A 16,862-nucleotide genomic window follows, 5' to 3' on the forward strand; every position below is an offset into this window, starting at 1 on the left:
AAATTCATTTATGTATAGACATAAAAAATCTGTTCAAATTTTTGTTAAAAGTGTAAAATGTATTTAAATATAAAGTGCAATTATGAAGATATAAAAGCAGGACATATAGTAGTGTAAAGAACAATTGATTCAGGAAAGTTGGAAGTTTTCTAGCCAAAATTCCAATCAGAACATTGTTTACTTGATAGATAGGATTGAAGCATGCATGTCACGATTTAATAAACACAACCAGTGGTGTACTTCCGCCAGGGGCGTCTTCCCTCTTTACCATGCATTGCAGGAGTAGTGAGGGTGAGGACTCTGTATTAGACTTCCAAATTGCTATAGAGGTTTCCCCTCTATCTGAAAGTAGAGTATTCCTATAAAACCTCTCATAAGCTGAAATGGCATTAAGTAAAGGAGCAGTTATCAGAGGCCCCATCTTGCTAATGAATGAACAAAATTAATGGAGACAAAGCACAGATGCTCACAGATACAGCACAAGGCTATGTGGGCTGAGATGCTAAGAGTGGTTCCCGAGGAAGGAGCTTAAAGGGTCACTCTTACAATTCTGGGTGAACGCTGCCTCCAAATGGGCTCCCTGCAAAACAAACACCCTGCAAAACAAACACCTCATGTTTTTGCATTTTGACTTTTTTAAAGGTGAAAACAAAAATCCTCTTCAGGTTTCTTTCAGTTAGCGAAAACAGGTACTAATGCAGGTGAAGTGAAAGGGAAATGTCATAAGGCAAACTTTTGAAGACTGGGGGATAACTTGTTATCGCCTAAAAGTTATACCAGATTTTTAAAGTTGTAAAGCAGACCCAACCATATTTCTTGCACTAAAATCATTAGTTACAACATTTTGTTGAGACTAAGGGGTTTCATACTGTTAAAGCCAAGTTAAGTCCCTCTCCTGCTTCTCATGGCTGTTTATGCGTAGCTTCAAGTCCACTTGTAGCTGGTTACATCTTTGTAGGAGTGTTTTCTTGTGTGTTTCTTTCTTCTTTCTCAAAAATTTTGTTTCTGGCCCCTTCTACTTTCTATTCCTTATTGATTCCTTGGGATTCGTGTTGGCTGAAAGCAGTCTTATCTGCTTTGATGCCTGCACATGCACGCACACACACCCACGTAATTCCATGTGGTAAAGCAAGGAGGTGGAAGGCAGTCTCCCATCCTGATCAAGTCTTTCCTACACAACCTTGTACTGGAATGTCATGAAGAACCTTAGGGCCAGGGCCAGAAACCAGACGTCCAGAATAAAGAGTCTGTTTCTGGATCTTAGACTGGCTCTTGACTGGGGAACATAGTTGCTATTTGCAGACTACTAGTAACAGACCCTTTAACCCTCATTCTCTGCTGCATCTCTACATTTGTCAAGTATTGGAATGAAAGTAAATCAACTAAATGATCAACCTTACAGCCTAACTCTGTAATAATAAAGAAAATAATTCTTTAATTCCAGGTGCCAAGGAATAAAATTTGATACTAAAAGCTATGAGAATGTTATCATTATAGGACTTTCTTTCTTAGTAAGACATCTTAAATAGTAACTTTTATGGGCACTAGCAGTAAAGAACCCACCTGCCAATGCAGGAGACATGAGAAACAGGGGTTTGATCCCTGGGTTGGGAAGATCCCTTGGAGGAGGGGTGGCAACCCACTCCAGTATTCTTGCCTGGAGAATCCCATGGACAGAGGAGCCTGGAGGGCTATAGTCCATGGGGTTGCAGAGTTGGACACACTGAAGCAATTTAGCACACATGCATATGAACACACGCACAACTTTTATTTTATTATTTAAAAAATTTCATTGGAGTATAGTTCATTTATAAGATTGTGTTAGTTTCTGCTGCACAGCAAAGTGAATGAATTATACACATACGTATGTCCACTCTTTTGTAGATTCTTTTTCCAGATAGGGTATCACAGAGTATGAATAGAGTTCTCTCTGCTATACAGTAGGTCCTTAAGAGTTATCTATTTTATATATAGTAGTGTGTATATGTCAATCCCAATCTCCCAATTCATCCCTCCCCTTTTACCCCCTGGGTCATAGCAAACACCCTCTTCCAACAACACAAGAGAAGACTCTACACATGGACATCACCAGATAGTCAATACCGAAATCAGATTGATTAAATTCTTTGCAGCCAAAGATGGAGAAGCTCTATACAGTCAACAAAAACAAAACCGGGGGCTGAATGTGGCTTAGATCATGAACTCCTTATTGCCAAATTCAGACTTAAATTGAAGAAAGTAGGGATAACCACTAGACCATTCAGGTATGACCTAAATCAATCCCTTATGACTACACAGTGGAAGTGAGAAATAGATTTAAGGGACTAGATCTGGTAGACAGAGAGCCTGATGAGCTATGGATGGAGGTTCGTGACATTGTACGGGAGACAGGGATCAAGACCATCCCCATGGAAAAGAAATGCAAAAAGGTAAAATGGTTGTCTGAGGAGACCTTACAAATAGCTGTGAAAAGAAGAGAAGTGAAAAGCAAAGGAAAAAAGGAAAGATATTCCCATTTGAATGCAGAGTTCCAAAGAATAGCAAGGAGAGATAAGAAAGCCTTCCTCAGTGACCAATGCAAAGAAATAGAGGAAAACAACAGAATGGGAAAGACTAGAGATCTCTTCAAGAAAATTAAAGTTACCAAGGGAACATTTCATACAAAAATGGACTCAATAAAGGACCAAAATGGTATGGACCTAACAGAAGCAGAAGATAATAAGAAGTGGCGGCAAGAATACACTGAAGAACTGTACAAAAAAGATCTTCATGACCCAGATAATCATAATGGTGTGATCACTCACCTAGAGCCAGACATCCTGGAATGTGAAGTCAAGTGGGCCTTAGAAAGCATCACTATGAACAAAGCTAGTGGAGGTGATGGAATTCCAGTTGAGCTATTTCAGATCCTGAAAGATGATGCTGTGAAAGTGCTGCACTCAATATACCAGCAACTTTGGAGAACTTAGCAGTGGCCACAGGACTGGAAAAGGTCTGTTTTCATTCCAATCCCTAAGAAAGGCAATCCCAAAGAATGCTCAAACTACCACACAGTTGCACTCAACTCACACTCTAGTAAAGTAATGCTCAAAATTCTCCAAGCCAGGCTTCAGCAACATGTGAACCGAGAACTTCCAGATGTTCAAGCTGGTTTTAGAAAAGGCAGAGGAACCAGAGATCAAATTGCCAATATCCTCTGGATCATTGAAACAGCAAGAGAGTTCCAGAAAAACATCTATTTCTGCTTTATTGACTATGCTAAAGCCTTCAACTGTGTGGATCACAATTAACTGTGGAAAATTCTGAAAGAGATGGGAATACCAGACCACCTGACCTGCCTCTTGAGAAACCTGTATGCAGGTCAGGAAGCAACTGTTAGAAGTGGACATGGAACAACAGACTGGTTCCAAATAGGAAAAGGAGTACGTCAAGGCTGTATATTGTCACCCTGCTTATTTAACTTATATGCAGAGTACATCATGAGAAACGCTGGGCTGTAGGAAGCACAAGCTGGAATCAAGATTACCAGGAGAAATATCAATCACCTCAGATATGCAGATGACACCACCCTTATGACAGAAAGTGAAGAGGGACTAAAAAGCCTCTTGATGAAAGTGAAAGGAGATTTTAAAAGTTGGCTTAAAGCTTAACATTCAGAAAACTAAGGTCATGGCATCTGGTCCCATTACCTCGTGGGAAATATATGGGGAGACAGTGGAAACAGTGTCAGACTATTTTTTGGAACTCCAAAATCACTGCAGATGGTGACTGCAGTCAAGAAATTAAAAGATGCTTACTCCTTGGAAGGAAAGTTATGATCAATCTAGATAGCATATCATAAAGCAGAGACATTACTTTGCCAACAAAGGTCTGTCTGGTCAAGGCTATGGTTTCTCCAGTGGTCAAGTATGGATGTGAGAGTTGGACTGTGAAGAAAGCTGAGTGCCGAAAAATTGATGCTTTTAAACTATGGTGTTGGAGAAGACTCTTGAGAGTCCCTTGGACTGCAAGGAGATCCAACCAGTCCATCCTAAAGGAGATCAGTCCTGGGTGTTCATTGGAAGGACTGATGCTGAAGCTGAAACTCCAATACTTTGGCCACCTCATGTGAAGAGTTGACTCGTTGGAAAAGACCCTGATGCTGGGAGGGATTGGGGGCAGGAGACGAGGACAATAGAGGATGAGATGGCTGGATGGCATCACCGACTCGATGGGCATGAGTTTGAGTAAACTCTGGGAGTTTGTGATGAACAGGGAGGCCTGGCGTGCTGCGATTCATGGGGTCACAAAGAGTCAGACAAGACTGAGGGACTGAACTGAACTGAAACATAAATTTGTTTTCTATATCTGCAACTTTATTTCTATTTTGTAGATAAGTTATTTGTACCCTATTTTTTAGATTCCCCATATAAGCAACATCATACGATGTTTGTCTTTCTCTGTTTGACTTCACTCAGTATGAGGATTGCTAGGTCCATTTGTATTTTGGCAAATGGCATTACTTTATTCTTTTTATAATAATATATTTATTTTTTAATTGAAGGGTAATTACTTTACAGAATTTTGTTGTTTTCTGTCAAACCTCAACATAAATCAGCCATAGGTATTTTTCTTTAAATAGTACCTTTTACTCTCAATGAGACATTTTGTTGTTAGGAAGTAAACATTCATTAGCCTTTAGTATTCTTTATGTTTGAAAAAAATTAATGTATTCAATATGTATAGAATATCTTATATTTAAAATACTTATGCCGAATAATACCCCTCAGAAACAGAGTCTTTCTTTTATGAGTTAAAATAGTAATTTTCCTGATACCACTGTCATTATTATAGCTAACATTTTTATAGCTAACATTATTATAGCTAACATTCACCTGAGTGTTTGTCGTGTGCCAGATATTTACTGTCTGTTCATGTATTAAATTCATTTACCGCCCCCCCCCCCCCACACACACATAATCTTTATGAGGTAGGATTCATTTTCCCTATTTTATGGAGATATATTGTTTTCACATATTTGATTTATCTGGTGTATCTGTTTTATATGGTTTATTTACATAGTATATAGAAATGAAATATACCCATAATTGCATAATTTAAAGTAAAATGTCAGGTTCTTGCAACCCAATTACTTACTTGAAAATATAAATAGAAGATTTACCATTCTGTTGGGATCTCGGCCTTATGACATTTTTCATTAATTGTTCCTTCTAGCATCAGCTTCCTAAGACTTCCACTTTCCCTGAAGTCTGATTTTGAAGTCAGTCAAAGCTGCATAATATGTACATAACAAATTATATAAATAATATACTAATACAAATGACAGTATCTCAGAATTATATTTATTCTGAAACACTTATTCCTTAAAAGAGATGTGAAATTTTATGTTTGTACTTTCTCATCGTGTTATGCTGATTATAAACACAATAGATTATCTCTAAATCAAAAGCCTATTTTTGTCCAGAAACTGCTTTTTGTTCTGTTTCTCGTGTAACTAGATAAAGCCCACTGAGATTCGTATCTCATGGCATCGTGTAGTCAAAATCCCAAGGGCTAAAGATGACATGGAATAAATTCTCAAATGCTGGGCATGCTGTTCACAGCATCGCGCTGCTCTGTCAATGTTTCCTATTGTAAAAATGGGTGATGTTTTAATCCAGAGCGAGGAGTGCTATCAAGGGCTAGACTTTAGGAGATTGATAGAGAGGTCATTATATGTTCACTTCCTCCTCCTCCCACCCCCTCACTTGATTCCGACTGCCATTTCCATTTCTTCTACCAAGTTGGTACCTTTCTTTTATACTAAAAAGTTGGATTTTTTTCCCCTGGCCTCCTTTATAACATAGTTTGAATCACTTTTTAATACTGGAAGTTAACGTTCTTTATTCTTCAAAAGAGCTGTGGCGTCTTTGAATAGCTCTGCCATTTCATTGATACTCCTCCCCGCCTTTCAATTCTGAAGGAGGTTTTCATTTTAGAAGCATTTAGTATATTTTACATGCACTAGTTCCATGAAACATACTTTCTATATTGATCACTGTATCTTTGCCGCTCTGAAAAAATACCCTACACAGTGTTATATGCTTTCGTCTCTCAAATGAAATACTGCTTTAATGATTTTAAATGCTAAAGAATCTAAATCTTAAGCAAAAAGTAAGATTATTATTTTATTCTTTTTAATGTTGTAAAGAATAATATGTGGTTTCTCTTAATACTGCCCCAAATTTTAGAATTTAGTTATTAAAAGTAGATCAAGGAATGAGCCAAAATAATTACGACTTTTGTTCTATCTATCATATAATAATTCAGACATAACTTCTCAAAAAAGTATCTTATTTTTTAAAAAAAGATTTGAAGGAATGTCATTTATATTATATATTCATTTTAGAATATCATGTATATGAGAATCCATGAGATGTATTTCTCCAAATTTAAGAAATAGGATAATTTTTCAAATGTTGAACTTTATCTTTAAATGTTACAGGCTGGTTCCATTATGACTTACATTGAAATAATAATCCAGGAGCCTATTATTAATAGAATGGTACTTTCTTCTTTTTATTAAAAAGCATTTATGCAAGTTTTCATGCCTTTTCGTTCTTATATAACAAGAGCATATGTATATGAGCCCCCTATCACAGATTGTCTCATTAAGATCTTAGTGGAGAATTTAAAATTAGAACAGTGGTAATAATACAATGAAATTCACTAGTTCACTGTTTTTTAGAGGGCTTTTTTTTTCTTTTTTACTTGAGAGGCAATGTAATTGAAGGGTTAAGAGAATGGCTTTGTATTAGTTGAATGGTTAAGAGAATAGCATTGTATTAGATTTTTACCAATCTGATCCTTACAACAGTTTTAGAAATAAGCAAGAAAAGGCCTCTTCTTCCCAAATGGAGGGAGGAGGCGGAGACTCAGAGAGATGACGTTACCCAGCAAGATAAAGCTAAGTAAGAGGCAGCGTGAGGACCAGAAAAAAAGATATTAATATGACTTCTAATTCCTAGTCTTCCATCTCAATGGAGAAGATGAATGAATTTACAAAAGTGGAGAGAGACTTAGTGTAGGAAGAAACATATGATTTTATAATTTCTGATTTTTATCTGCTTTTGACATCTAGGGAAATATTTTGTGTTAGCATTAGCCCTAATCTTACCTTGAAATGACTCAAGATGAGGAATGTGAGATGTGAGAGGGCATGTGAAATGTTCCCAGACATGAAGTTGTACCATGCTTATTTCGTATTGGGTAATAGAATTCACTTTTGTGTACTCTGTCTTTTTATGCCGACAGCTATGCTTTTGCTTCTTTTTCTGACTTTGAATAAAGTATGGTTAGCAATTTATTAGGACATGATTAAAATGAGTTTGAGTAAACTCCCGGAGTTGGTGATGGACAGGGAGGCCTGGCATGCTGTGATTCATGGGGTCGCAAAGAGTCAGACACGACTGAGCGACTGAACTGAACTGAACTGAACTGAAAGCAACTTAGCACACACACACAGTAATTTATTTGTTAGGGTGTTAATGTTATATCTTCCCAAGGCATTTTTTTTTCCCAAGTTGAACATGCCTATTCAACTTGTGGCTTTCCCCCTTTTACAGACTTTTTCTTTTTTCCTTTTCTTTTCTTTCTTCCTCTCTTCCTCCTTCCTTCCAGTCAGTCATTCAGGCCATCCCTGAAGATACAAATATTTGGCACACACCATCTGGTCTAGGTATCTCCTTGGTGTAGTGAATATAAACATGTAAACGAATGCATTTCTGCCAAAGCAATAAAAGAAAAATTGCATGCAAGCATGAGGGACCCACAGAGAACTGGAATAGAAGTTAACACTGCCTTTGGGCTCAAAAGAGGCTTCTTTAAAGAGGTGGTTTCTGAACTGGGTTTTTGAGGGCAAATAGGCATTCATTAGGCAAAAAGGTATGAATTTTAACAATTATACAAGTAACACCTACTTCTGTTTCTCGGACATTGCATGTGTTGTTTCTTACTTTTGTTCACCAGATTATTTCATATGCATATACCCAAATATCTAGTTTTGTAAAGCTCTCTCAAACCACTCTTCAGATTGAATATAATTTGGAAATTCTCAGACTGTCTACCATTGTTCTAAGTTGCTGCTGTGGTTGGAACATGCTTTTCTTATAAATAATATAACATTGTATTGGACATGTCTTTGAAATGTTTGATTTTACTTTACTGTACTTGAAGTATTTTGAAAGACTTAAAAAAAGATACACTAGTATTCTTGGACTTAAAATTCACTATAGGTTCCTTTAGAAGCTAAAGTTTACAAAATATGATTACACTGTGGTACAGAGACCCAACAATTCCCCCAAATATTACACTAAAGAGAAAGAATTACCAGCACTTGTTTATATTATTTATTTTATTGTATCTAGTATAATGCAAGGACATAATTATACTTTTCTTACAACACAGGAATTATAATATTTACCCTTATTCACGGGATTACTTCAGCTCCTTTTGTTTCAAAGCACTTGCTTTTTAGGTGGATTGAAAATTATATTAAGCTTATTTCAAAATATCTTGCTTATATATCCATCTACTGTGTGTCTTAAGATTGAAATTTAGGTCAAATTACAACTTGAATTTAACTTTACAAAGAAAATAAGTGTGCCACCTTTAAAAACTGCATTCTAAATTTTAAGCACAATAGATCAAAGTACACCTTATTTAAATAAATACTCTGGAAAAGAAATCTCAATTATTTTCTCCCAAACTTTCTTAAAATAGTCACTGTTCTCAATATAAAATATGAGGTTTAGCTTTATTATTTTAAAGGAAGATGAAAAGTTGTTTATTTTAAAATTTTAATGATTTTGCTTTCAAATTATGGCAATTCTCCTTTGGGGACAGCTTTATTTGAATTGTATGTGACACTATTTTTATTTCTTAAGGCTATGATTAAAAGTTTCGTGGATGTGTACCAGCTTGCAAGCGCTAGAATTGCTACATTAGAAAAGGAGATGACATCTCATCGAAGTCACATTGCAACCTTGAAATCAGAACTTCACACAGCTTGTTTACGTGAAAATGAAAGTTTACAATCAGTAAGTCCTACACTATATTTTTCGTCTTTGAATCTTGGGTCACATTTACACTCATGGTTTTGTTGTTCATCAGATCACTCACCAATATATCTAGTTTAGAATAAGTGATCAGTCAAGCAGCATAAAATTACTAAGTGTGGAGAAAATTTTGAAGGAAGGAAAGCAATTAATTTTTGCATTGTATCACGTATAAAGATATGCGTATTGTTATCAATGCTAAAACACTACATCAGGATTCCTTTGTGTTTGGTAGTGCAGCTGACAGTTGGGTTTGGCAGTATGCATAGTTAAAGCTTTCAACTGTCTGAAGATCCAGTGTGTCCCATTAAAGACAGAATATTATTAATTATGTGTATAACCAAAATGGTAATTAGAACATGTGATTATTCTCTGTAGAAAACTAGACTTATCCATAATACATGCCTAGCTAAAGATGCATGTTGTGATTCATCTATATGATTAAAATTCAGTTTCAGCAGTCATTTTATGTCTTAAAATTTTAGCCCATGATAAAATTTGGGCTCATTTAAGACCAAACAAAATTTTTTTTCCACTTGAAATACATGTTTGGGGAGTATAAAAAAGTGAATGTATTTCTGACATAAAGGAATAAAATACAATTTCAACTTTTTCCTCAAGAGCCAGATATGTCAACAGTGGGATTCAGAGGGTTATCAATAATTGGAATGTCTTTTTTCCTTTTTTGGTTTGATTGGAATGGATCAAGGTGACTTGTAACGAAAAACAGTATCATTTTGCCATTCAGCTATTGACAAGTTTCAAATGATATATTCAACAGAAAAAGAGTTAACATAAAGTAAATAGATGCATAGCTGTGATTTAGTTTTTCAGCTCCTTTGAGTAGTAGCTTAAGGGTCAGCATCCCAATGAAGCTTTATGACCATGGTATTTGAAACTGCAACCACTAACCCTCCCTCACCCTACAGACTCATTTTCACCTCCTCTTGCTTGTCTATCTTCTACCTTCCTTGCTTTATTTTTTTTTTTTTCACTATAGCACCGAGCAACTTACACATTTTGTGTTTTATTTATTTATTGTTGTCTGTTTTGCTACTTACCCTCATAGAATATAAGTTCCATAAAGTCAAGCAGTTTGGGGTATTTTCTTCACAGCTGTAAAGGCACTCTAGTGCCAAGAACAGTCTGGCCCATAGTAGGTGCTCAGCAATTGATTATTGAATGAAGAGTTTCTAATACTTAATCCAGTAAATGAGCAAACTAGTTATTTGAGATGAGATGTGAATTCAATTGAGTTCAATTTTTAAAATTACTTTGTTAATTTTTTAATGACTGAGTAGTAAATTAGACCTCAAATAAGAGAAGTTAAAATGAAGAGGAAACCTTCATAAAGATTTGTATAAGTATTTGGAATTCATTCTAGTATTTCTTTAAAACATATTTAGATTTCTTCCTGCTAGTTCTCTGATCCCATTGGTTAATATTATATTATACTATGTCAGCTTTGTTGGGTCATACTGTTATTGATTGCTCATTCTGTTATTCATATGAAAATAATTACTTATGTTTTGAGAAAGTTTGGTAAGGTGGGATTATTTCCAATGGACTCAAAACATTTTCTTTCTTTCTTTTTTTTTTTTTACCAATTATTAAGCTATTGATCTTAATGAAGGTCTGATTAATATACCTCGTGATCATAATAAAGCTTCCCTTCTCAACTTTCTGAGAAGATTTACAGGGTATGCGCATCATCTTGCTTATGAGAAGAGGTTCATTTAGGCAGTAATTCTCAAAATGGAATGAGTGTAGTGTGAACACTCCCCACAAGGTTCTGATGTGTCCTAGCACACTGCTCCCTAATCCCTTGCTTCAGTGGGATATATGCTATCCAGTCTGTTCCCTGGATAGTTGAGGATCACTGTTTTAAGAATAGTAATAAACAAATAATAAATAATAAACTATTCCCTGGATAGTTGAGGATCACTGTTTTGAAAAGAATAATAAATTTGTAATAATAAAAGAATAATAAATTAAAAATAAATTATTAAATTTGTAAATAATAAATAATAATAAATTTGTAACTTCTATTTTTCAAGACAGTTTTATATGCATTTTCTGACTTCTTAAGAACTCTCTGAGGGAGGTTAATCTTTCGATTTCATAATTGAGAGGTGATCTAGTTTGGTAGATAAGAGCTTGGGCTTTGCAGTTGCATCCATTAGAAGTAGAGTCAAGTGTAAATAAGAGAAAACTTGAGTAACATGTTTAAGACAATTTTTTTTTTCTCATACAGAGAGAAGTCTAGAAGTAGATGGCTACTGTCATTAGGTTAGTGGTTCAACTTCTCTGTAATTTCTCTACCACTGCCTGATAAGATGACAGCTAGATCTAGGATTTGGAATCACATTCAGAGAATAGGATGGCCCAGCAGTATCTGTTTTATATATATAATAAATCATTGAAAGGCTTGCCATTAAAAAATTAAATATTTCTATTAACTATTAATATTTTAAAACTTTAATAGATTATAGATATTAAATATATATTTAAATGTTTATATATTTAAAAAGGAAAAAGCTTCCAAGGAAATTCCAAATGTATTTTCACTTATAGTCCATCAGCTGGAAATGGGTTGTGTGACCACCCTAAGCTCTAATGAGTCAAGGGAATAAGGAATGAATAGATATTGGGTTAGCCAATTGATCATATATCTGATTTGCCATACATAGATTCAAGTTCAACCTCTGTTAGTTGCTAATTGGGGGCTTGGGTCTCAGGTCTCAACTGTACAATGAGGATAATGATACTACTCCCTAATAGAGATGTTGGGAGGTCTAGAGAAAAGTGTTCAAGTACTTTGTACTTTCCCTTGAACTTAGTAATCCAAAAAAAGTTGTCTATTAACTTATTACCATTATCTTCATAGAAGGTAATTGAGATTGCACCACAGGAAAAGATTGTTTACTAATATAATGTCTTCAGCTTCAAACCATGTCATTTTGTTCTGCTTCCTACTGTAACCTTGAAGATGTAACTCCTGCTCTGTGATCACCATCAGTATTTTCCTGTAGCTGAGCTCTCTGCCCTTTCTGCAGCCTTGTCTTCCCTTCTTTTCACTGACACATTCTTGAAAACCAGTCTATACTTTCTTTGTCTTTGTACTCATTCTACTGATACTATTTTCTTATAGGGCACCAAAATTTTGTGCTTGCTCTGCTTATCCACTTGTTCCTTATCTCCTTTCATCTTTCTTGGACATATGAAGCTTCAACTACTTTCTTCTTTAAATACGCACCTCCTTTGTTTCCCTTGTTATCATTTTTTCTTCATTAGCTCTCTGGCCTCTACTTGAGCTCTGCCTTCTTTGTATTATTGTTGTTAATTCTTTTCCACCCATTAGTTTAATATTTATTCAGCATCTGTTCTGTGTCAAGCTTGATTTTGGTCCTGGGGGTGCCATGTGAACTGAAAGAGACAATCTTTGCTCTCACGAACTTAAAATCTTAACAGTGAAGGTAAATATTTTTCATGTAATCACACTCATTAATATGTGATTACTAACCAAGATAAATTCATTGAAAGAAAAGAACTTAACTGTATGAGTTTTTTTAAACAAATGAGCCTACCCTAGACTAAGGTATCAGTTAAGCGTTTTCTGGGTCAGTGATGCTTAAGCTAACATCAGAAGACTGTGTATGAGGTATCCAGGAATGGTGGAGTGTCGTGTTCCATATCAGGAAGAGAGGAGAACAGACATCTATAAAGACTCTATGGTGTGAGGAAGAAACTGTAAATCAACTGGAATAAAGATGGCAAAGACAAGAGTAGTCTGAGGTAAGAATGGTCTGGAGGAAAGGGCAGAGCTCAGACTTTGTTGTCTTTAAGAGCAAAGGAAGAGTCATTAAAAAAAACTTTATAAACAGAATGATATGTTCAGGTTTGCACTTTTTAAAAAGATCACTTTGGCTGTAGTATGAAGAAACAATTGAATGTGAAAAACAAGAGATGAGGATGTGTCAAACAATTCCCTAGTGTTTTGTTTTGTTTTGTTTTTTGCTTTTGAAATGGATCAATGATTTCATTTACTGAAAGAAACAGTGGAATGGGGGTGACGGTGGATATTGTGAGTTTAATTTTGAATATGTTAAGTTTGAGATGCCATCAAGACAGCCAGCTAAAAATGTCAAAAAGGCTACTTGATATGGAATTCAAGCAATATGCCAAACTGTAGATAAAAAACTCAAGTCACTGTTATATAGCTAGGACTTGAAGCCCTTAGCAAGACTGAGACTACATAGGAATGGTTTATAGAGTAAGAAGAGAAAAGGCCTAAGAATGAAGCTTGAAAAACTCCAGTACATAATGCCTGAGTAGAAGAGGAGAAAGATGCAAAGGAAGCTGTGAAGGAACAGGCAAAGAGGGAAGAGGAAAACCAAGAAAGTATGATGCCATGAGAAGAGAGAATTTCAAGAAGGGTGACGTTCACTAGAGTCACATGCTGTCAAAAATCAAGTGAAATGAAGGCTGAAAATGATCTTTGGTGTTAATGTATGCAAGGGCCTTGGTAACCTTAACAGAGGCTTTTTTGGCAAGAAATGGAGAAATTAGTGAAAGTTGACCAAAGGAAAGTGAATTTAGACATCTACTGCAGAGATTTACCAGTTAAGCATGAAAAATAGGACTGCAGTGTTCTCAGGATTTAGGAAGTTCTGTTGTAAGATGAGAGTGAACTAAATATATCTCAACATCTTAAAATAGGCCTCCCAACAGTCTGGTTTTGACTCTGTTCACTATAATGTCCATCTTTATAATTTCAGTTATCACCTTTTCCAACTCTGGCTTTTTTTTTTGACTGATGTTTGTTTGATATATCTTTTCCCATTCTTTTAACCTATATTTTATATTTATAGTGAGTCTCTTATAGAAAAATATTGTTGGTTTTGTTGTATTTATCCATTTGACAATTTCTGGCTTTTAATTGAGTGACTGGACCATTTACATTTAATATAATTATTGATGTTTCTGGATTTTTATCTACCATTTTTATTGTCTTATGGGCATGAAGGTGAAAGCATGATTTCTGCCTTTGTAGATTTCTTTTCTAGCAGGGGAAATAGTCACATAAGCAAATACTAACAATAAGCATCTATAAAGTCTGTGGGAACATAGATGAGGAAGGAGTTCATTCTGCCTAACACTGTTAGAAGAAGGTTCTGAGAAGATGAAATGTTTGCAGGACTCTTTGAAGAATGCTAGGATTTGACACCTTGTTAAGGGGGAAGAGCCATCGAAAATCTTTGCTTTATTTTGTTTTGAAGAATAGGCCTAATGGATATTAGATATATTTAATGAATTACATTACATTATGAGTTTTGTGTGTTAATAGAAAATGTATTGTTCCTTTAGTTCCATTCCTTCTGTCAATTAAAGTTATCCAACTCACTCCAAATGCTATGACAAACCTAGATAGCATATTAAAAAGCAGAGACATCACTTTGCCGACAAAGGTCCATCTAGTCAAAGCTGTGGCTTTTCCAGTAGTCATGTACAGATGTGAGAGTTGGACCATAAAGAAGGCTGAGCACAGAAGAATTGATGCTTTTGAACTGTGGTGTTGGAGAAGACTCTTGAGAGTCCCTTGGACTGCAAGGAGATCCAACCAGTCCGTCCTAAAGGAAATCAACACTGAATATTGATTGGAAGGACTGATGCTGAAGCTCCAATACATTGGCCACCTGATGTGAAGAGCCGACGCATTGGAAAAGAGGCTGATGCTGAGAAAGATTGAGGGCAAAAGCAGAAGGGGGTGACAGAGGATGAGATGGCTGGATGGCATCATCAACTCAACGGACTTGAGTTTGAGCAAACTCCAGGAGAGAGTGAAGGACAGGGAAGCCTGGTGTGCTGCAGTTCATGGAGTCACAAAGAGTCAGACATGACTTAGCGATTGAACAGTAATAAGTCACCCAGTCTATACCCACTGGAGCCCAAGACTCCCTGCAGAGGTCACTTCAGATCCCACCCTCACGTGTCTTCAGTCCATTCTTGTGCCATCCAGTCCCTGCTTCTTACGTTACGACCTAAGTTGATTCTGCCTTTGACTGTTCTGCTCTTGATGTTCTTATTTGATCTCTGTATTTGTTACTTTGAGCCATTCTCAGAGCTCTATTAATGGATCCTCAGATGAACTAGCTCTCTGCTCTACTACTGGCTCCATTTACCATCACCTCCTTCCCATCATATATGGCATTAGAGTCAGGCAGACCTGGAGGGTCCTTTCTGGCACCATTATTTATTACCCACACAACACTTTAAGCATCAGTTTCAGTATTTGTAGCATGTGGGTGAAATTGCCTGCATTGTAGAATTGTCATGAGGATTAAACAAAGACACAGCGTCTGGCATGTTGGTAGATGCTCAGTAAATATTGGCCGGCTTCCCTGTACGTACAAATTTTTCTGATAATTACATATATTTATGCAGCTAAGCTATATTTGTAGCTTTAAGAAACATATGTAAGCAAAAGGAAATCTCTCTATGAGTAAGCAAAAGAACTAAAACAACACTTAGTGCTTTTCACACATACTAAATACAGTATTGATGTTAGGTGGTGTTGTTATCACTTAATGAACCGAGGACAGTCACTATATGCTCCTTTCTAAATTTTCCACCATTTCAGTAGATAAGAATAAAAAGTAAATATTCATCATTACTTAAGAAAAAGCTTAATATATCGTGGTAGAATGTATACGTAGAAAGAGATGGATGGTACTGCAGATATGAATAGTTATCTTTAAAAGCTTTATCCTTCTTTAGGTGACATTTTCCTTTTTGTTCAGCAGCATGTATGTGATGCTGGAGTTCATCTAAGAGGTCTCATCAATTGTACATTTGCCAGAACTTTAACATTTTCAGCATGTTGGTCTTTGACCCATTAACTTAGGGCTGTTCTAGAGCTTTTATCTTAACTAATAGTAACCAGAAAGCACTTTGAGTAAAGAGCTTTTGAATGCCATACAACCCAGTAGAGAAGAGTACAACAGTCAGAACCAATTACTTGTGGGTGTTTGGAGACTGGCACACCCACAAGTGTGCAGAAACACATGATATTTCAATCTGCGAAACATAAGACGCCAAACCCAAATACTTTACTGTGAGTTATGATGCTTCAAGCTACAATATTGATTTGCCTCATTTCCCTTGTATGCTTAAACAGTATGTTTTTAATTCTGAAGTACTTTTTTTGTGAGAAAATAATAAGTTACAAATCAGAGGAGCATTCCATTTAATATATTGCAGGGGAGAGATCATCGCATCATTTCTCAGATCATGTCAGATTTGATAGTTGTCAAGTGGTGTTATGTTGTTAATAAAGCAGAAAGGCTTAGATGTTTTGGTTAAGATTTAAAAAAATCTTTATCTTCTTGAATAAAATTTTGTCACATTTATTCTTACTACATTTTCTTGAGAGAGGCAGTATTGTTTGTTAGTATTGTATATATGAAGAAGTTGACAGAGTTTAAGTAACTTAATCTAGGTAAGTTGTTTTCATCAACTTTCAGATACTTTCAGTTAATTCCTGATGTTTATCATTGAGGTTTTAAATCCTTCAAGAAAAATAATTTTTAAAAATGAGCCATAAACCAGGTCTTAATTTGTTGAGACAGGCTGTACAGTGCAGTTCAGTGGTATAAAGTACAGATTCTTGAGTTTTACTCCCAGGTTTTTATTTAGGGTCCAGTCAGGTTAGAGCAAGGCCTCTGATTTCTTGTCTGTTGCTTTCCAGTGAGATTGCTATGTGGATTA

General features: G+C 35.8%; 1 protein-coding gene across 8 annotated transcripts in view; it reads left to right on the forward strand.

Moving 5' to 3' along the window:
* Nucleotides 1–16,862, forward strand: part of CCDC171 (coiled-coil domain containing 171) — a 327,536-nt gene that overhangs the window by 265,623 nt on the left and 45,051 nt on the right. For all 8 annotated transcript variants that reach the window (XR_011492812.1, XM_070480539.1, XM_070480537.1 and 5 more), the window contains one exon: nt 8,925–9,077. Coding sequence is in view for 7 of the 8 variants with exons in the window: in XM_070480539.1 (XP_070336640.1) it covers nt 8,925–9,077 (153 nt within the window). In the remaining variant the exon portion in view is untranslated. The remainder of the gene's footprint in view (nt 1–8,924; nt 9,078–16,862) is intronic.

Source organism: Odocoileus virginianus, chromosome 18, assembly GCF_023699985.2.
Source record: "Odocoileus virginianus isolate 20LAN1187 ecotype Illinois chromosome 18, Ovbor_1.2, whole genome shotgun sequence".
Classification (NCBI taxonomy): Eukaryota; Metazoa; Chordata; class Mammalia; order Artiodactyla; family Cervidae; genus Odocoileus; species Odocoileus virginianus.